The sequence below is a fragment of the Apus apus genome, chromosome 1 (assembly GCF_020740795.1).
Source record: "Apus apus isolate bApuApu2 chromosome 1, bApuApu2.pri.cur, whole genome shotgun sequence".
Lineage (NCBI taxonomy): Eukaryota > Metazoa > Chordata > Aves > Apodiformes > Apodidae > Apus > Apus apus.
The window spans coordinates 20153008-20175647 of record NC_067282.1 but is presented as its reverse complement, the minus strand read 5'-3'; the positions used below and the strand labels follow the sequence as shown (position 1 = coordinate 20175647).

Sequence of the window (22640 nt, the reverse complement as noted above, 5' to 3'; positions counted from 1 at the left end):
AGCACAGAACATCAGTGTCTCAGTTAATAGTTGTATTCCAAGACTAATAGAAAATCTGCTTCTCTGAATGAATCTCAGAAACTATGCCTACAATTGTTGCTGTGTTGGGATGTCCTTCTGGATCTGTTCATTTCTTCAGGAAGGAAGAAAAGCATGCAGTGTCGTGGAAGAACAGAATGCACACTGGCATGAGTGGGTTGTAGGGAAAGGAAAGGGAAGCAGTGATCAGTGGTTATCTCTGAATTTGCCATAAATGAGCATTTGTCACTAAACTCCCAGTTGTGATGTCTTATGCAATTAGCTAAGTCAGTGTATTCAGAATGTTAAAAGAATATTGGTTTTAAATGTCTTTTGCCAACCATGGTCTGGCACACATCAAAAGAATTGAAAGCAACAGGTCAAGGCAGAGGATTCTCCACCTCTACTCCATTCTTGTGAGACTCCATCTGGAGTCCTGTGGTTAGTTCTAGAGCCCCCAACACAGGAAGGACATGGAGCTCACAGAGCAACTCCAGAGGAAGGCCAGAATGATGCTCAGGAGGGCTGAGAGACTTGGTCTTGTTCAGCCTGGAAAAGAAAGGCTTCAGGGAGACATTAGAGGGGCTTTCCAGTATTTGAAGGGGCTAAAGGAAAGCTGCAGAGGGGCTTTTTACAAGGGTATGTAGGGATAGGATGAGAGGGAACAGTTTCAAAGTGAAAGCGGGTAGATTTAGCTTAGATATTAGGAAAGAAATTTTTCCTGTAAGAGTGGTGAGACACTGGAACAGGTTGCCCAGAGAAGATGTGGAAGCCTCATCCCTGGAAGTCTTCAAGGCCAGGTTGGATGGAGATTTGAGCAACCTGGTCTAGTGCAAGGTGTCCCTGCCCATGGCAGGGGCAGTTGAAATGACATTATTTTTAAATTCCCTACCAACCCAAACCCTTCTGTGATTCTATAATATGTATTATGCGTGTCTTTGGATTAACAGGAGGAGAAAAGGTGTCTGAGGGATAACTTTTCTAAATGCTAATATTAGTTCTGGCTGGCTGATCTCAGCACTAGCTTTTCTTAATGTTGAGTTTATAATGCATTTGTACTTAAGACACTCTGGTAGTGCTCAGGCATAAGTTTAGGACTGTACGTAGAAGAAATCAAATGTTGCCCTGAAGAGCTTGCAGTGCAAAATGGGAAGAAGACCTGAAAAGGAGGTATAAATCACGGAGTATGAGAAGGCAAAGGAGCAGGGAGAAGCTGAAGGATGATATGGAGAGGAGGAAAAATTACGTAGTTTTGGCAGAACACCTAGTTTGGAAGTTTGATATGTTGGTCCTTTTCTTATTTTTCTTACCATGACAATGTTCAGTAGCTCTTGTCAGAGGTGAGGATCTTGTACTAGATGCTTTACTATGCAAAAATGGAAATAGAAGGTGGTCCCTATCTCAGACTGTCAGTATATATAATTGAGACCCAAAATAAGACAGTTGGAAAATTACTGTAGGCAAAGTTACATGTCAAAGACACTTTGTAAATTTAGCAGTTCCAGAATAAAATACATTTGTTATTTAATTAGAACTAAAAAACTATTTATTTATGCAGTGAGACTACTCCCAGAAGCAATTTGTGTATAATATTATATGGGTGTAAATACTTTTGCTTTTTTTTATAGCAGTATATCACAGAAATTTCTTTTTCCAAAAGCAGTCTCACATGCCATGTGTTCTTTTTCTTGGGATGTGGGAATTCTTTAGAACAAGCTCTGCATCTGCAATGACCTTGAACGCTGGTTATTGTAATTCTCTGAAGTTAGGAGACTGTTGCTTTGATTAAAACCAGGAACAACCATCAATCTCTCTTCCCAGCAGCACCGGGGACACTAGGACCATATCAGCCTAAAATTCAGTTGTCTTCATGCTACAGATTTTTATTTCCAGACCTCTCCCTATCTGTGTGGCACAAACTACCAGAGGACCTGTCTCAACCTGAGTGTGACTTCCTGCAACAACTCCATCTCACTGGAGCAACAGCATAGTTGGCACTTGGAAGATGGCCTACAGGGAAACCATCTTGGACATTTCTCTTTTCTCACAAAGGAAACATTATAATTTAGATTCTCAGTAAGCCTGCACTTAGAAGAAAATAAAATATACCCTTCATAAAACTAAAGCAAGCAGATACTTTGTATTATTTTGCCTCCACTTAATTGACTGGTGCTTTAATAGCCCTAGAAGAATCTAAATAGAAAAGTAAATGAAAGCAGACTTAGGAAATCAGTTGTCAGGAAGAAATAAACTCCTTTGACTATGCACAAGTCTCTTCAGAAATACAAAAATATGTTGCTATCAATATATTATTTACTGGGAGCTGAGTCTTATTTTCTCTTTATGAAAATAACAAAGCACACTTATGACCTAATCCCAACAAAGAGATTTCTGTCCATCCAGTCAGTCTGGGCTTCAGTGACAGCACATATCATTCTGTCTTTTGAAGGTGTGCTTCAGATCTGTATGGCTGCTCAGAGTGGGCTTCCTATAAAATTCTCCTTTTTCACCTTGTTCAGGTTGAAGGTAACTGGCTGATTAGTTTGTTGATCTTCTCAGAAGGGATCCTGGTACTGGGAGTTGAACTTTGGATTGCTTTGTTAGGATTTCAAATAATGGTTTTGTGATGGGGCTTTTGTGCCCTTCAAGCACTGTGGGCTTCATTTCTGCCAGTGTAGGCACTAAGGTACAGGAATCCAGACATTATCAAAATGTTTGGGGCATTCCTTAGCTTTTTCATGGTGCATAGCTTCTTCTGGGCCACAAGAATTAAATTACTATTATAAAGGAATACTTACTGTCAGATTGTCCATGTACAACTCCCCTTGGCGAGTTGTTGCATGTCTAATCTGTCTAATGACAGTACAACTTTTGTATGAGTTAGGTATTCATTGGCAGGAATAAAGGAGTTTCAGTCTGGTCTCTTTCCAACATTTCAAAAGTGTTACTCATGGTACAGTTACTGACTAGTAGAATGAAACATACTCAGGACATTTTGGCGGCCTCCTCACTTGGTAGTGAACACCTGTCTAGAGTGATAGACAAAACTTACAGAGCAAGTAGGAGAAAGTCAGTTTATCTTTGAACTCAGTCTTGACACTCAATAGAAGTTTTCAAAGGAGGTATTAATCTCGAGTCACATCAGCTTTTGGAAATGTCAATACACAGGCTCCCAGAAAGAGGCAGTTTCAGAGGGCAGTTGATCCCACCTATCTCTTTCTGTTCCCAGGGGAGGAAATTAGGTGACTAATGAACTACAGACCTTTTTCTGGAAAGATAAAATACAGATGAGAGACAAGTTGCCCAACTTATTCTGTTCTTTGCATGCTGCTGCTGTTACATGATGGCTTTCATCAGCGCTGACTGCATCTGCTGAGTTCATTAAGTGTCTCCCACATGCAGCATCTCCCGCATCACGTAGCACAGTCTATGCATCCAGTCAACCACAGTTAATGGTGCTTTTATGCTACTTGATTTCCCTTTTGATTTTCTTCTTTTGAGTTTTCATTCCTATGAGGGTAAATCTGCCTCAGCCAGTAATAAAGATAGAAAAAGTACTCTGAAGTGGACTGAAGATCATGAAGTGGTACCTTTCCTGTCCTGTCCTGTCCTGTACTGTCCTGTCCTTCCTGTCCTGCCTTGTCTTGTCCCACTGACCCTTTGCCCTAATCTTCAGATTGACCATCTGTGAATCTTGTTATCTAGCACTGTGCAGAGCAGATCGTGTGACCGGTCGCTTGGCACAGCCAGTGTGTTGCCTTGGTGGGTAGTGTGGGATGAAAAAAGCACAATACATGCCTTTTTTGTCTGAGAATTGTTTATCTGCATGACATCCAGGCTGCTCTGGGAGAGCGCTTCTCTTGGTGATCACTGGCAACCAAAACCAAATCAAATCAAGGCAAAGTTAGAGAAGTTCTCCTATACAGAGAGCTGCTCTAAAACAAAGGAGCATTTTTGTAGTGCATTGTCCTTGCTCTGTGTGAGTCCTGTAAAGAGACAAAGGCAAGCAGGAAGGAAATCTCAGCTGCTTAGTAAATGCCCTAATTTGATTTATTGCTCCCTTCCCCCACTCAAACTGTTCTGCTAACCTGTTAGTCCCAACTCAGACAAGTAAAACCAGCTAATCTGATTAGCTCTGACACACAGGAGCAAGGCTGCTGAGAAAAGCTGGATCCTTACAGCTATTTGAGGCTTCAGCTTCGATCATAATGTTATGGATTTGCTGAATGTCTAGTGCAGAGTGACAGGAGCCTGGCAGCAAGTACACAAGTGAGCAGCGTGACCATCACCGAAGATTTCTACCCTGGGTCTGAGGCCACTGGAATACGAGCCATGTTTCGTGTCACCTTCAATGTAGTGACAGAGAAAGTTACCTTCACCTTGGCAGCCTGTCCCTCCGTCACGTGGAAGGTAAGCTCAGATATGCATCATGTAAAAAGGTTGATGGCTCAATAAAATTAATATCTAGACTGTTTTTCCAACCATAGGCACCGTTTACAAAATGTTAAAAGGGAGTAATAACATTTTAAGGGAACTACACTTCAAAGTGGTATGCACATGACAGGTTGGAGTTAGGGTAAATGGATCTGGTTCTAGAGAACAGCTTATTCATTGCCTTTTAAAGCTTTTCTCATTTGACTTTAAAAATAGCAAGTTCATCATCACTTTCCTCACTCTGGTCAGGAAATGCCACTGTATTTATATTAACAGCAAATTAAGAGAAGTATATAAACACAAGCTACTCGTTTCTATAAGGAAGGGACATTCTTTGGGGAAAGCTTTCAAGCTTCCTAGATAACTTAGGGATTGCAAGGATTTGTGAACTGTACCAAGGTATGATACATTAGAAAAATTTGCATCTATATGATAAGGGACTTGAAGCAAAAAAACCCTAAATGTGCAATTTCCCTGGTATGGGGTTGTAGTAAAATTTGGCAGAAGTCAGATCTGCTTTGCACATCAATTCTATTTCCCATTCAACGACTCAGTTCATATCTTTGTTTCCTTGAGGCAAACGCTCCCATCTCAGCTTGAAGAGACCAGTATTGTCAAGATGAGATGGGACCATGGCCATTACCTTTATCTTTTAGTGAGTGCCTGCTCTCACCCTAGTGCAGTTTGAGAAGGCAGGCACCATTGCCTTTTAAAGCAACTAGTGTTGCTTTAAAAACTTAATTTTAGATTCTGATATTGCAGAGCAGTTACTGTAGGAACCTCTCCTCTATCTGTTATTATGCATTTCAGATGTGAAACAATTATTAATAACTAGATAGAGTGGCAGAGCATGGTAACAGCTCTTGTTTCTGCTATGCATGATTCGTTATGCTGCCTTAGGAGCTGTCATACATCTTAACTGCATTGTTTTTTCAGTCTTGGACCTGTTATTTCTGTGAGGTAGACACTGCCCAGAAGCTGATATGAGGAGGTCTTTAAAGGGCCTAGTACAGTGTGGCCCCAGCCCAGACCTGTGCTATTTATTCCATCATACAATAAACAAAAATCTGCTAGGACAAACTGAGTCTGGAGTAAAATTCACATGAAATTAATTTTACTGGACACACTCTCTCTGTGGGAGTTTATTTATATTGCTTCAGTTTCCCTATTTAATAGGAAAACTTACCTTCCCAAACATGTATGTTCACTAAATGCTAATTAAAAGATCATTTCAACATAACATAAAATGGCCTTACCTATGCCTGCTAATGGTGTATTAAAGATTTTTCTACCTTCATATGACAGTTGTAAGGACTTAGAATTCTGTCTTTAGGCTGCAAGGCACTAAAAAGAGGGGATTAGAATGGAAGAAAGGGATACTGGATCTTACCATGTTACAGTGTTCCTACCTGATCCTGGCTTATGAGCTCTTGGTACAGTGAACATGGATGTGAATATAACTCAGCTGGGTGTTGCATTTCAGTTCTCATTTATGACATTGCTGAGGGCTGCTAGATGTAAGTGCATTGTAGTAAATCCCTCTGCAACAAATGGGCAAGTACTGAAAAGTGCATCCTGGCACACTTTTCCAGTTCTCCAACTCTTCTATTGTTTGCATAATTTAAATTATTTGATACGTGCAGTGTGTAAAGATCAGCAAATGCTTAAAACTAAAAGGTAAAAGAAACTATGGTAGAGTAGAACTTTCTGAAATGTAGGACATTTATTGATTATGTAAGTAAAAATATGTGAGAAAGGAGGCAAAAATATATGGAAAAACAAGATGGGATGCCAAGCCAGCAGAAGAGATGGCTTTGGAGTGGAGCTTGCATAAGTAATTCTAAGCTATTGTAAGGAAAGCTTTGTGGAAGGAGGTAATAGTTTTTATTGACCAACTCTTACAATTGGAAAAATCTGACATTTCTGGCACACAAGCCTTCCATTTTGGCAGTAGGAGGCTAATGAAAGATGCTGTTTCCCTACATCCTTACCTTGCTTATGTCCTTATATCAGCTAGAACAGCATTGGTACTGCAAGTTAATTTAAATCCTTTGAAGCTGAAAGAGGTCACATCACTGCTGGATGAAAGAAGACAGAGACATCTACTTTCAGACTGCTATATCTTTTTTCAAGGGTAGGTGGCCCAACCTGCCGGTAATGCTGAGATGTTCTGCTTTTCCATACACCTGTGGTAGGAGCAGCAGATGAGTCTTGCACTGTGTGGTGGGGCTAGGAGGATGCGGGAGCTCTGCAGCAGGTGTCTTGGTGCCAGGAGAAACAGTGCAAGTTCTGTCCCAAATTATTATCTTTCTGCCCTATGCTATGCAGTTTTCATTTCTGTTAGAAATTAATTTGGTGAAAAATATGCCAGCAAAGCCTACCCTAAGTCTATGTAAAGTACTAATTTACATTATATTTTAGAGGACAAAAGGCAGGACTGTTCCAGACATTTCACACTCTGTAGGTCATAAACCCCACTGTTTCTGTCAAACCATTGTTTTGTACGAACTAGTTGAATTGGAAGTGGGGGAGGGTATGGATACAGGACAGCTAGGGGCAAGTGACAGCTGAAAAGGCTGATGACAGGTGTGAAGGGTTCAGAGTTGAACATGCCTTTTCACATAGGCACCAGTGCTTGAAAAACAAAGCAAGAAGCGTCTTTATTATAGACCCTAAACGTATTTATTACAAAGCCTGGAGGAGGGGTTCTCCCAGCTCTCTGTGTTAGTCTGCCTCTGTTTGCCTGCTCCTTAGAGAACAGGCTGCTAGTACTTCTTGATCTGTGGACAGGCATGGAGCTGGTCGGGAGAGCAGAGGGCTGAGTGCTTTGCGGTGTGCGTGGGTGACATAAGTCAGACTGCAGCCAGTATCAGCTTGGCCAGAGTCCCTCTTCAAAAGCCTTCTCAGGTTTCACTTGCGTGAATTACTGTTGCATTTTCAATCGGTTGCTGGTCATGTTCAGGGAGTCTCCAGCTGCATCTCTTTGTGTCCTGTACCTGGCTTTAGGAACAGATACCAAGGTCACACAGCTATCAATACACCAGCAAACTCCTACCACTCATTCCTAAACCTGCAAATAAATGACATACTGCTTCGATGAATGAATTCAAATTTGCACGGTACAAGCAGATTTAGTTGAAGAACACATTCACTCGTTGAGGATTAGCTACGCTTGAATCCTATTGATTTTCTCTTCCTGTTGCTGGTTCGGTTTTGTCAAATCCTGCCTGAACTGGGGCAGGGGATGTGGGGGAAGCAGCAAAACCTGCTGGTTTGTGGCTTTCTATTCAAGGCCAGGAAATTCACTTGATGGGGATGAACCTAATGCTGGGCTTTCCTGCCAACTGATGCTGCACTTTATCTCCCTGACATGGGTAGACAAATGAGCTGGGGGCGGCTTTGCAGGCAGTTGTTGCCAACTTTTGGAAAGCTGCACAATGGCTCTCGCTCTCCCTGGCGGTTGCAGCCGTTGGGGCAGGGACCTTGTCCTCTGAAAGGCTGTTAAGAAATAATCATGTAAACTCCTCCCTAAGGATATGGGAACAATGTTTGAATCCTGTGAAGGGAGCAGTATCTGTGATAAGGGAACCAGAGGAACGGGGAGCTTAGTGTTCGGTTTTCTTTCTGCCCTGAGCTGAATGCAAGGCTCCTGCTTTTGCAGGGCGGGTGGGGAGGCAGGAGGGGAGGCGTGGGAAGCAGGTGGCAGCATGCAGTGTTTCTGGCTCAGAATAACCTTCCCTCTGCTACTTTAGAAACCTCAGTTAGACTCAGGTAGCGCTATAGCCTGCCCTGTTCAGCACGAGTAAGTGCAGCTTATTGAACGCTCTGTTATGACGTTGTTGTAGTAGTGACTAAATATACCTCTGTGTCAAAAAACATGGTGGTAAACACAGTACAAGCAGAAACAGGCCCTTGTCAGAAAAGTTCACCCTAGCAAAGGACCAGACTGTGAGCAGGACAGTGCAGTGATGACAATGTCATGCCCATGTGCTGGCTTCTGGGAGGGATGTGAGAACAAGAGGAGGACAGTGTGACTGTGGCACATGCTGCTAGGGATTACTCTAGGGCTGAATTCGGGAACATCTTGCATTAGACCAAGGAGCTGCTTTTCTCTCCAGATCCTGTTAAAACCGGGGTGATGATGGACCTGAGGATGCTCAGCACCTGTGGAGAATAATTTAACTTTATTCTTTACTTGTACATTGTTTTCAGCTAACAGAACAGTGCATTTTTCCTTGAACAGCAACTGCTTGATTTCTAGCTGTTAAATATAGAGCTGCTAAATGCTTCTAAGTGTAAGTTCCTTGAAAAGACATTGAGGAACAGCTACTGCTCAGTCTTCATTTGAAATGCCTTTTTTCACTTTGCTTTTTAAGAGCTCCTCAATATATACACCAGATATTTGTACATCAGCTTATTTTAACTTTGCTCAAGGCTCACAAGCTCACTTGAGATGTCTTTTTTTCTTCTCTGCTCATGAGTGCAGATGCATCCCATCTTGTATATTTGATAGTTGATTTTGTCACTTTTTGCTAACTCAAAGGAGAGGCTGACAAATTCCCTTCACTCTTCACAACATTCACAGTCCAGTTTCAGTCTATGACCCCAAATACTTGTCTCAGCAGCCCTGAACCCCACTGCATCCTGACACAATTGCCATTGGGATTGTGATGACTGATTTGGGGGCTACTGCCATAGAAGCAAGCACTTTTTGAGGTGATGACTTATTATTTCTAGCAACAATCTTAAAGCTTTATTAATTCTAGCCATGATGATTGACCAAGGTTTTCTTCCTGTCGTTAGGCTTCTGGGAGTTCTGTAGCCCCCACATGTCTCCTCAAAGGTCTTGCTACCAGAGATTTGCTCATCTGTAAGGGACTGAAATCCCTTTCTCTGTAAATTGCTTAAAATATAACATGCAAACCTTTGCCTGCTTATCACACACCAAAAATACCAGTATTTTCTTAGCCTTACACCTCGAATGTGACTCAAATGGATCAGCTCGTTCTTGCTCGTTCAGGTAATGCAGAAAATCAGATCTGTGATGCTTGTTTGAGCCCCGACTCTAGTTCACCAGCAGATGGTAGCAAACATCTCCTTCCCTCTGAGTTTCATCTGGGCCTGTTTGAATGTGAAAGGGCTGGAGGCCCTACCAGAGTAATTTGTTCCCAGAGAGAAGAAATAAGCTGTAAACAAAGCAGTTGTGCAACTCGGAACAAGGAAGAACAACCACGGAAACCACAAGAAATATTGCTGTAATCGGGACAGAAGAGTTAAGTAGAGGCCAGAACAAAATCACTGCAATGACTTGCACTGAATGGCATGAGAAGCATTTTGGTGTCACTGTTTTTGTTCTTGTGGTGACAAAAAGGGACCATTATTTGCAGTGTAGCAAATAAGCAACATTCAGAGCAGCACGATAAAATTGAAACTGCTCTGGGTCAGCTCTGCCAGTGTAAGGTTGACCCTTTGTATTTCCACTGAAGACATGGAAACTTCAGGATGGGCATTTTTACTGGAGGCTGTTTCTAGGCATGTATAAGAGAGACAGGATAAAGTGAAAGCTGCTAAATTGTGGTGTTAATTCCCATAAGGAAATGTCTCTTCACTTATAAGACAGTACTGACAGTACAGAACTGGGCAAACTATTTGTGGCAAATCACGGGATAAATTTTGCCATTACTGTTTTCAGGTGTGCCCCCTCTATTTTTAATTACCTTAAGAGGGATTTTGATTTTATTTTTTTTAAATCCTTCATGTCAATACTGTTTGATTCTATAATCAGGTCCTGCAGAGCATTCCCTTTGTGCTCATTTCTCCATCAGTAAGTCATTGGTGACCAAAAATTCCAAAGAAGCTGTTTCTGTTATCAGAACCTTAACAAGGGGTGTAAAAATGTTTTTTTGTATTCTGTGCCAGAACATCTTTCTTGGTTAAAGTTTTAAAATAGAAAGGAAGGAACTGGACTACCGTATTGTGCTGTTACTTTTGTAGTGTGGCTTGCTCTGGGAAACAGTGGAGAATGCTAGTGGGACTGGCTATACCTCTGTCACTGTCACTGCCTCTTGTCACATGCACATGAGGGTTTCAGCTGAAGTTGTCAGGCTTCTCCTTTGGGTTTCAATCTTTCTATTTTATTGCATTTATTTAAAATACCTGCTGTTCCTTTGGGAGATCTACAGCTGGCATGAGTTATTTCAGCTCCATGGACACTGGTCAGTGGTGTTAGTATTTGTGTATGTTGTGTTGAGGATACCAGGCTACACTGCCAGCCTGACCATGGGCAGCCTAACCAGGGGCTAAAGTTCACCCAGTGTGACTTTGTCTCCTACAACTGTGCTGCTGGCAGAGGTGATGATCAGTCTGCTCCAGGGACAACTGAAAATTTGGCTTGGGACTTTTTGGTCCATGTCTTTTGGCAGGGAGATGTGCTGGGAATTGCCTGGACATAAAAGGACCTAACCACCTAACCTGAGAGAGCTAGAACTGCAAAATGACATCTTTTAGTGGCCTGGACACCACAGTTTGGCAATATGGTAAATCAGCCTTTAGGGATCCTTGCGTTTCATCAGAAATGCCATAGGCATCTGAAGCCAAGCTTTGATTTAACATAAACTCACTGCTGATTCAAATTTGTTCAAAAACTCTGATGGATCTATTTTGTACTGATTGATTTTGTGCTCAATTAGGTATAATCTGTTTGCTTATTTCCATTTTATGCTAGATCTAGGAACATCTGCCCTCTCACAGCCAGCAAGAAGGCTCCACAGAAGCATTTGAAACCATTATGCAGCTTCTCCTGTATAGTGTTTTTAATCTGTCTGAAATGCAATCACATGCTCATGTCTGATCAGATCAATTTTACACTGTTCGTGGTGCTCAGATAAACCATCATGGAACCACAGCCTAAATGCAGAAATGCAGCCAAACAAGAAGCTGATGTAAAATGCAAAATGTGAAGTCAAACCCTGGCTTTTTCATGTTTTATTTCCCTGCAGACAACTGCTTATTTTGCCTCCAAATTTCAGCAGATAAGTACAGTGCAGGAGATATGTTCAGACAGATGCAAACAATACAGCTGTAGAGATGTAAAGAAGCATGTGCACTGTTTCAAATATTAAACTGAAAATGTGTGCAATTACTAGTTAACATCAGCTCTAGCTTTAGTCATATTTTACTGGTTTGATGAGATATTAGGAAAGGAGGACAGAGGTGGTAGCCCTGCAAGATGAATCTGGGTACGAAATAGTAGGAAAGGAGCAAATACATGGGAACCAATGCTGTCATTGGAAGAGAATGTCTAGAAACTCAGTAAATTGCAAGTAGGAATTGCAAGGTTTTTGTAGAACACAATGAAGTGTTGATTTGAGAAGTACAGAGACTAGAAAAGATGATGGCACAGCACCAAAACAAAGAGGTGTGTGTATGGGGAAATCTAGGATTTGTCTTGTGGAAGCAAAATTTTTTATTCTGAGCAAAAAAAATAAACCTACTTTATGTGAAACACTATGAAATGATAGAGCAGGTATGTATTTTGCCCACGGGATTCAGTTTCTGTTCTAGTGCAGGTGTTTTAGTGCTAGATAACTGCAGTAGTCCTGGGTTATTATAACTTACTTGGAAACTTCATGCCTTTTTAAACAATATCTGAACGTTTTCCCACTATTATTATAATTAAAGGAGCAGTCTCAAACTTCAGGCAGTGTGTAGAAATCTCCTTCTATGGCAGTGATAATTCCTCTTTATACAACATCCATTGACTTAGTGCAGCTACAAGCATCCTAGGTGCTTTACAAAATAAAAAAAGGCATGATCCGTGACCTAAAGTGCTTTCTGCTTTAATTCAGACATGACACAAGATGTGAGAAATGAGAGTGAAATGGTGCAGGGATGAGTAAGACCTGGAGTTCCTCTGAAGAGAGCATTCTGGTGTTATGTTTATACAACCTGAATGTTAAACTGTGTCCAGCCCCCTGCTCCTTTTTGAAGTTTGTCTAATTATTTGCAGAAGCAAAGGTTGTATGATAGTTGTATGACATTAACTGGCATTGAAAGAGTTTTGACTGATGACAGTTTCATGTTTTACTTTTTATAAGAGCTCTTGTGCATCACATCACAACTTAGGGCATTAAAGAAATATGTGCTGCTCCTGCTCACATGCCACATCTTTCAGTAAAATGGTGCTGGGAAGGAAAAAATACTGTTGAAAGGAGGGAACTGGAGTGAGCAAAATGTTTTCTATTTGAAGTTATAAATCACTAGATAAGCTGAATCAAGCCATGAGCTGTAACAAGGTTGGGGTGATTACACAGGAATCAGGAGAAATTACACAGAGATGGGAGAAGTTGAGTCAGGACTGTATTGGGGTCCTGATTTATACAAGGTTTAGGGAAAGAATAGCCCAGGGTATAGAGTCTGCCATACAACAGACTTCTTATTGTTTCTCCTCTAATGTCTTGTCACCCCTCAGGCAATAATATAACCAAGCTCTAAATGAGCACTTTAACTCCAGGTAAGCTCAAAGATAGGCTGAGAAGCTTTTGCCATTTAAACTTCTCTAAGGTCCTAATGCATTAATCAAGTGATTTACATAGACTAGAAGCTGCAAAAATAGTCACTTAAGAAAATGTTCTCTTTCACTGGGGTGCCAAAATTTGACTTCTCTCTGAAAGCAAAGAAGTTGCATCCGCATTCAACACTGTGGCTGCCGCTTCCTTCCCCTGGTGACAGCACAGGGCTCCTGCAAGCCCAGAGCCCTGAGGTTGTGTTTAGGGAGATGAGTATCATGTCTGTGTATTTCCTGCAGACTTTGTTTTGCTAAAGAGTATTAAAGTATATGGGATTTAATACTTTGTTTGGTTCGGCATATATTCGCTTTTAGAAGCTGCCATTTTGACCTCTATCACTGTATTAGAAAGCAACAACAGGCTCAGCTGTTTGCAGTTGTTTGCCATCCACAAGCTCCAGTGTTCCAGTAACACACAATTATTGTAAACTATTATAATCATTAACTAGTGACACCTCAACACACTGAATCTCTGTACTCTGAAGAAACTAGAGCACTCAGTGGGTCCAGTGCCCATTACCTCAGAGGATTTTGGACCAGGGTTTGTCCCTGTTTTACAGAAAACTTTAACCATCCTGTAACTCATGCATCATTCCCTTCAGTTACTGAGTGCTTGGAATATCTACGGATTTTTTTACAAGATATAAAGCATCTTTGCAACATTCTCTCAGTATTTTTCAGGAGAACAGCTTTGAAGTGGTCACTGATTGCAGGCTTTAATGACTGAAGAGTCTCATGAAGGGAGATCCCTAAGGACCCAGGCTAGGAAGTACATGGTGTTTTCATTTCTGGAGGAAGGCTATGGAGGCCTGTGTGTGTGCTTAGCCCTCTCGTACTAGACAGAGTTATGGCTGTTTCCAAACTATGGGCCTGGCATGCTGTACAGGCGTCCCAAAAGGCCTGGTCCTTCAATCATCTTTACAGGGAGCCATGTTGGCCTGTGGATCCCACCTACTCATATCTTTCCAGTGGAAATAGGGTGATAGTTCATGGCCTGATGGTATACATTTGAGTCTTATCTCAACAGACATTCAGTGCTCAGCCAGAGAATGCACCTTGATGCAAGAAGTGGGAAGATTTCCCAGATTCCAGGTTAGATATCATCAAATATCAGATTTATAAAGCAGAAGGAGAATAACATTTCTACCTGTGAGCAATGCAGAGTTCATTTGTCCAGTAACTGAAGGACTGCTTGTCTTAAGCTGATGGACAATCTCTGCTGCTAAGCTTAAAAATGTTACTAATGAACAGTAGTCATGACAGTGACTAATGTTCTTGTTTGTGCCAATGTTTAGCCAGTCTGAAAAGATGTAGGTTTAGTAAATGATCTCCAGGCTTTGAGATTCTGCCCAGTTCTGCACCCAAAGCTCACCAGCAAGAGGGAATCATTTATACCACATTGAAGTAAAGAAACAACAGAGCAAAACCATTAAAGCAACAGGATAAAAGCCTGGCTTTAGTCAGTTTACAGAAGAGTATTCAGCTGTTTTTGAAATCCACTACTGCCTCCTCCTCTCAGTTGCACTGCACAAATTGGACATAACTCATGCTTTAAATGGATGGGACCATTTATAACTTATTGAATTCAGAATTTAGAAGAATTTAGATATAAAGCATCAAGTAACATGATCTGAATCACTTGCCTTTTTTCAGCTGTAAAACTCAGAATACAAGATTGCAGGCTGCACTCTTCAGAATAATTAATCATCTCTAATTAGAGATCTCATTGCTGTTCTTCTGTTGTGAACTGTTCAATTTGTTCCATTCACTATTCTTTCCAGTTTTGTCAGCAGTACAATTTACTGCAGCCTGTCAGTGTGTAGTGAATCCATAATGAATTATGGAAATTTGCTGTGAAAGCTTGACCTTTTCCCATGTTTGTATTAGGATTTCCCAGAACCTCCGTTCTCGTATGTTTTAATGCTCTAAAAAGAAAGTACTTATTTCAAATATTGCTAAAGAAATTAACTTTAAAGTCTATCCACAAACCTGAAAACTCATCCTTACAAAAATTTAATTCTGACAGCCAAAAGTAACACAAGGGTTATTAACTGAGATAAACTATTGGAGAATATAATAGGCTCCTCATTAGGTTTCCACCAAGGCAAGGAGAGTTATTACAAACACAAAAAAGGCTTCATGTTGTCCGTTGGTCAGACATACTCTGCACAGCATGTGATGACCTTTACCGCAGATTTCATAAAGCTCAGAAATGTGGCTCAGTTTTCTCATGCATCCAGAAATACGGATACATATCTAAGTTGTGTTAGCAAGATGCATTTGCAAAGTATTGTGATTTCTTGTCCCAGCCAGGGGTAGTGCAAAGCTGGAGCAAGGATGCAACAATTTATACAAGTTTTCCAAATATTACCTGATGTCCAGTATTGGTTATATGCCCATATGGTTGGTAACTCTCACAGCATCTTGGCAGCTTTTCCATTTTTCAATCCATATGCTTTCTACAACAAAGAGCAGGTTCCAAGAAGTGCACTGAGCTTATCACATCCAACCTCCCACAGCTGCTCTACTGTTACGTCACTTTGGATAGCAGAGCAACCGTGTCTACGAGTTAGAATGAGTCTTACCCAGTAGAAAAAGAATTCCAACTTTGATAATTTTAATAATTTAAATTCCTTTAAAATGTCTAAAGTGAGGGAAAGTTTGATTCTGAACCAGCCAGTTAAGCTGGGAAAGGCACCCTCTGACAGTCATTAACTTATATGGCTCCTGATGGGAACAGAGTTGAATGTCTCTGCTGGTGAAAAGATACAGTGCTCTGGATGTGTGGGGTCTGATCTAAAGCCTTATAAATCCAGGAAGAAGCTTTCCAGGCTTTGGATCACTCTTTTGAGATCAAATGCAATGTCAAGGCAAGCCGGTTATGGCTCCCAAACAAAAACACAGATGCAGACAAATAACAAAAGATCTGCTGTATTCTTTGAGGCAAGCAGAAAGGGAGAAGATTTATTTCAGAGGCCTCAAGATAATGTCTAGTCCAAAGAATTAGAATGGGTGTGCAGATATATCCTCTTAAAATGATTATGACCACAGCAGTCCTTGGTTCACTGGCAGCCGTGTCAGACAAGCAGCTGAGATCTAGTTTGTTAAGTTACGTAGTAACTGCAATGCATTTTAAAATCCTTTGCACTGAAGCTGATTTAAGCACACATGCTTACAAAGCTTCATAAAGGATTAGAAATGTGTCCCTTGGCCACTCTTTTCTTTTGGGTAAAGGGATGGTCTTCTTCAGCTTTCGAATGTTCTGGTTGGACCGTTTGTTCTTCCGACCCCGAGTGTCATGGGACATTTAAAAAGCTGTGAATTCAGAACTTAAAAAGAGCCAGAAGTTACAGAGCTAGTTATAGGAGAGGAAGATGTAGAAGCCTACAGCACCTTGCGCACTAAAGACCTTTGTTGTTTTCAATGTGGCTTTGTTAGTGCAGCCCTTTGAGGTTAATGGACCATTCCCTGGTGCCCTTGTTATTCCAGTAACCCAAACCAGCAGTTTGCAGCACTGAAAGTCTTTGCTGCTTGGTGAAATATATCTATATATGAGGTCTGCATTAGTGGTAGCTGCACAAGTAGGCAGGGATGATGCTGTTTTGGTATTTGGACTGGGTCATCTCCTACCTTAAAACTCCCTGTCTGTAGAATATGGTTTGTGTTTTAGACTTAAAACAATTAACTGCTGAATATAGGAGAAGAAAGCAAATGGGAACTCACCTAGTCTACTTCAGCATCAGTTGTTCTGCAGTTTAAACAAGATAAAACTTGAATATTGCAATATTAAAATGAAATATACCTTCCAGATTGGGCAAGATGTGTATGCTTGTGTAGGTAGAGGGTTGGATACCCCACTGCACCCCCTTCTCACTTCAGAGCTGCAGAATGAGCTCTGGTGAACCATAACACCATTGATAACAGGTGGAAAAAATGTTTGGGGCAAAATGCTGACCTTGATAGCACATGCTGCTTTCTGACATATCTATACATAGAGATCAATTTGATTGTTTATCTACCATTTTAGTGTGTTTTACAGCCACAAAATATGTTCATAATAGAGCTGCATTCTGTTACATATGATTCATGCAGATGTAAAGAGTTTCTGCCCCAAAGGATTTGTAAATCAATAATTCTGGTTCAGTTTAAACAGAAGTTATTTAGCAAGCAAAGCCTTTTGAAGCCCATTTCATGTTTATTCTATAATGACTTAAAACACTTTTTACATGCTGGGAAAGGAATCACCTGAGCTAAACCAAGGCTTGATCTGAATAAGCTACTGCCTTACTTGTCTAATGGTGGTTGGATATATTTAGTTCCCAGTGACCAAGATCTGTTTCACTTGGGACTGGGGGACTGCAAGGCTCATGCCTGTGTTCCCATTAGCAGAGCTTCACAACTCACAAAGAGAGCTCTTGTGAAAGTCAGACTGCATCATCAAGTTTCAGTCTTGCTATCCAAGCTACCATCAAATTAATTTAGTTTAGAGACAAGAAAGATCTTGTCTATGGTGAGGAATGGGAAATTGTTCTGTGAGTAATTTTAAATGGGCTTAATGTAGGGGACTTTTTTTTGTCTTTTAGGAAACTGTCCCATGGTCTCTGTTTTTAGGAAATTCCCATTGTTAGTGGATCTAATTTTTCCTTGACTGAGTTTCATCATGTCTATACCAATAACATTTGTATGTGAAACGATGGTAAAACATGTTTTCTGCAGTTTGTCTTCAAATAGAGTACTTGAAAAATAGATTTGGAAACCTACATGAAGTCAACTTTGCCGATTTTATTATTGAACCCCTAGAACTGTTAAAATTAGTAGCTACTCCTGATGACTTCAACAGGTTCAAAATTTTATCTTTGCAAGGAATGTATCAGTGGGTTTTTTCCTTTATGATCTTTAAAACTAGCTTGACACTTAAAGAATGCAATTTGCAGCACAGATTTTGTAGAAAAGTTTGGAGAACATTAGCAAAGATCAAGGGACATCTTACTCAACTTCTGGTGAGAAGACATTTTGCTACCAGATGTTTTCATACTCTTTGTAAATGTGCTTTGAAAGCTTACAGAGTATTGCTTGCTTGAGAATGGTCTAGTATTAAGTTTTATGAACTCCAGAAACAAACATTTCCTTTGACAAGGTCTGTTTCAGGAGAGGTGCAGTTCTATGAACTCATGACATGCCCCACCAAAGTGGGGATGGCTCAGAGGCTCCTGTCACAGAAATACAGTCTAGCATATAAAGGTAAGCCAGCTCTGATTCCATCTGTCCTTAATACAGTGGGTTACATGATATGTTGGTTCAGTGTTTGTGAACTGGACCAATGAACTCTCATGGTAGTGTGGGTGATTTGGACACATTGGGGTGGGAACTGCTGCAGCCCAGTGGTGCAGCAGAATCTTTAAGCATTGCAATGGTGTTGCCTCCACTGATGCAGCAAGGAATATGGCTACAAAGCACCAAGCTACTATAATCAATAAATATAAAAAACCTTTTGCTATGGCTATGACTGTAGGATCTAATGACTTGTCATAACCTCTCTGAAGTATTTCCCCTCAGGAACTGTTTTGGATGCTTTTTGTGAACAGGTGCTGTGCAAGAATTTTGTTTCCAATGTTAAAAATGAGCACACACTTTATTTTTGAGGTGTTTTGATATTTCTACATTTGCTTTTGATGAAAGCCAGAAAGTGTGGAAGAAACTGGAAATTAAACAGACACAGTATATAAAACTTTCTCTCCTACCACACTATAAAAATAGCTGTTTCAAGTCAAGTTACAAATGATCCATTAAGATAGATTATTAATTCGAATGTGCTCTCTCAGCCCCATTAAACTGCCATCCATTGTGAGGATAAGCACAAATCAAATGCACAGATCAGAATGACCCTGGTCACCATGTAGGAGTATAAAAACTCATCGCATGGAGTGTTTGTGAATGACCTTTCACTCTGTACCAGGCTGCATCAAACTCAAATACCCACTCAATTCCTAAGCGTCCTTAATCTAGTGCAGGTGAAGTTGTTGTTTGCATGCAAAATGCCGAACAGATGTGCAGGCCTGGACTCTCAGGCTATCGCTGTGCTCTGACAAAGCCTGAAGCTGCAGTCAGCTGGTGCATCGCTAGAGGTCCCAAGAAGACATCAATGAGACCTCACGGAGGAAGAGCCCCACAGCCTGTGCGGTGGCACAGCCAAGAAAATATTCCTTTTGTTTTCTCCTGCCTTTGTCTACTTCGTTAGACCTGTGTGCTAGATGTTAGACCACAGCTAGATGTGAAACTGGGATTTGCTTCAGAACCTCTGAAACTTTTTTTTTTTTTTTCCCTGTCATTAACAGTATAAATAAATACTTCATTAAGTTCTTCTCATGTTTGGCTTTTCAAAGGAGAGCCGATGAGTCACAGGTTTCTAAAGCATCTTGTTCCCGGCATAACATTCCTTGGCCATTAGTTAGAAAATATCAGAACAATAACAACACAATCCCTTGCAGCTTTTTTTTTAGGGGGAAAAAAAAAACAAAACCAAAGCCAAACAAAATTAATCCAATACATTAATCCAATTAGCTTGAATAATTCTGCTATTGAATAATTGTATTGGTTACAGATTTTATTTTCTCCTTGGTGCTGCATTTTGTAAAGTCAAGTCAAGCTGAAACAATTGGAAGACCGAAGGAAGAATGTAGCATGATATCCTGTGAACACAAAGGATATCATTATCTTCTCTTTGTTTTCAGAAAAAAAAAAACTACTGAAAAGGCTCCTTCAAAAGCTAAATGCCTTTGTTGAATCCTTTCTCACTCCTGAAGCTATTTGCCAGCACAAAAGGCTTCAGCCTAAGAATCAACACAAAACCCTGGGGAAGAAAGATCAATGGAACAAATGTTCTGCCAATCTACTGGTATAACCCAGCATAATTTTTAATTTCTCTATAGACAGGGGCTGAGTTTTTGTGTTCCTAAGGGTCAGGATTCTGGTACTTGCTGAAATTCAGAAGACCTGTTTCTGATCCCTTTATTTAGCACATACTAGGAAGTGATAAATCTGTATAATTGGCTTTAGAGGTACTAGTACACTTTTAAAGCACTCTGAAAATATTTAGTTTCTCAGAAAATTAACTGAATGAAATTTCTATTTCTCTTTGTGAAATTGTTCCCTGGAATGAAAGGACTGTATTTATTTTGTGTGACCTCTCTACAGAGTTTGTACTTTTGTTGCTTTTAGGCAACCTCTGAACACAACAGTAGCCTGAGCCTTGTATTTTCCATCAAACTTCTGGCTACACTGTGAAAATACAAACTTCGGCTAATGCTGACAGTAGGAGCCCGGTGCATTTTTTCAGGTGGCAATATTAACAACCTCTGTAGGGTGACATTGCAGATTCAAAGCCAGTTTTTCAAATTCTGCTGTTATACTGTCTGCATCATTTGCTTTTCTTCCACCTTAATCACAGCGATGGGGAACAGATGAAATAAGCTTCTTGTGATCAGTGATTTCCTGTCCTCAAAGGACCTTATGGAATTGCCTCTCCTTTCCATTTCCAGGTACTCATTCAGAAGTTCAATTGAATTAGGTTACAAAAACATTGTCTACACATTATCTCATTCTATTCCATGTGATTATGTTTTTCTTATCTTTATGAGAAGGGCTTGCTGAAGCCTCTCTGACCTGAGCACAGGCCATTGTTGCGTGGGACTGGGTTGGCACCACATCCAAGTCATCCTTGAAACCTACCTGATATTTTTGCAGCCAAATTGGTCATAATATATCTAGAAATGCAGAATTTAGGAGAGTATCTTTTTGCTTCAGGCAACTTTATCTCATTATATTTCTCAGGGTTTTCAATTCTTCCTGTCACAATCTAATGGATATCTGTGTGCTGAAGCTTTGGTGTCATCTTAGTAACAGTAGGCCTAAGGCATATATATTTGGGTTGTCCAGTGGCTTGTTTTGCTCTGTGACATGGAGGAGGAGCCAGCAGCAGTACCCAATGGCTCATCCTCTGGTAAGAATGTCACCAGCTATCAGTTTTCTAAGTTTCTTGTCCATACAATTTTCCAGTTCTCCAGAAAAAGTCTGAGATGTGAGTCAGAAGAATCGTCTTTTTTTGACAGACCTCCTCTTGAGGTTCCCCAAATGTGGAGAAGTAGAGAGGTTTCTGTTTCTCAAAATATTTTCATGGATTATGTTCTGATTAAAAATGCATGTATCTCATTATATGACTGAGCTGCCTCCCTCATATGTGAAACTTGCGACCTACTTTGAATTCTGCACCACTGCAAAGGGTCCCAACTGCTCGTGAACTCTCTTTCTCATTATCTGCAGTATGTTGGAGTCTGATGTGGATGTAACATGCTGCCCGTAATAACTCCTGCTGTCATCTGGCTTTAAATTGGCAAACTTCCATTTTATGCCAGCATTCCTGCAAGAACAATTCAAGAGCAACACTGAATCATGTCACATTTTCTCAGTTAAAGAAATTTATTTTGATAACCTGGAGCTCTGGACTCTGAAGCATCTGGATGACTGGACCCCCTGTTCCTCTGGCCTTTGGTAGCTGGCAGCAGATGATTTAACAAATCTGATACAGAGTTGAGTTCATATATCTTACTCTTCCTTGTGTTCAAGGTTTTAATTGCTCTGTGCTACTTTGCACTTCCATTCAAATGTTATCTCCATTTTTCTATCGTGCAAACTATCAGAGTATTTCTAGAGGCAGAACGATGGTGGCTTCTGCTGCCCTTGTTATAACAACGTGCCTACTGAAAGAGGTGCTTGTCTCCCTTCTCTTAAGAAGGAGTGGACTCTGCCTACTTGCCTGCCTGGATGCTTAAGTGACTGGATGGGTATTGCTGTAGGTGCAAATAAACCATATTTGGGACATGGAATAGTGTGAATGGGGCAAGATGAAGCCTTGGGAGAGGTTTAGCATACAGGGAGACTAGGGAGAGGGGAGGTGTGAGGAGTTGGGAATGGACCAAGAATGAGTAAGCAGAGTAAGCCTGGAAGTGTGGTGTGGGAATATAAACAAAGGGAGAGAGAAGGATGAGGAGCTAGTCTGAGATGAAGAGATTTTGTGGTGAAAAAGAGGGCCAGAAGTGGGTGCAAATCATCATGACAAGTGAAGGAAAGGAAGGGACTGTAGAGTATGATGAGGCACAGGAATCACTGGAGTATGTGGGCAGGAGGAAGAAGATCCCCTCTGTATCCTGTTCCTTGACAGGAGTCCCTGTCACCTCAGCCAGTTAGAGAACGAAGAGTACCCTTGTGTGCATGTGTTATCTGCATGTCTAGACCTAAAATTTGACTGTGTTATGGTCTTACAGTGAGGAAGTGGGAAGCCTTTAATTTTAAATGTTTGCTGTTAAAACATGGTGTGATGTGATCATTTTATTTTCGTCAGAAATTGGCAGCTGTGGCCAATTCACAGAGCTTGCAACTTCTTTATGGGCATTGGCAGGAGAAAGACATTTTGTACCTATGTACCCTTTATGAGTTTACTTTAAATTAAATTCATTAGGCTCTCCAAAGCTGATTAATGAGATTCTGCCATGCTTAACAGGGCTTATAACTTGTGCCCCCAAACACATTATCATATTAGTTAAGATCTTTTGTTACACTTGACCTT

At 40.7% G+C, this 22640-nt stretch overlaps 1 protein-coding gene across 2 annotated transcripts in view; it reads left to right on the top strand.

Annotated features, from left to right (window-relative positions):
- Window positions 1-4246: 4246 nt before the first annotated feature.
- The window catches only part of SPATA13 (spermatogenesis associated 13), a 157732-nt gene continuing 139338 nt past the window's right edge, over window positions 4247-22640 (top strand). The window contains exon 1 of one of the 2 annotated variants that reach the window (XM_051613049.1): window positions 4247-4428. In XM_051613049.1, coding sequence (XP_051469009.1) covers window positions 4351-4428 — 78 coding nt within the window. In that variant the 5' untranslated portion in view covers window positions 4247-4350. The remainder of the gene's footprint in view (window positions 4429-22640) is intronic. The other variant, XM_051613039.1, reaches the window with a different exon arrangement.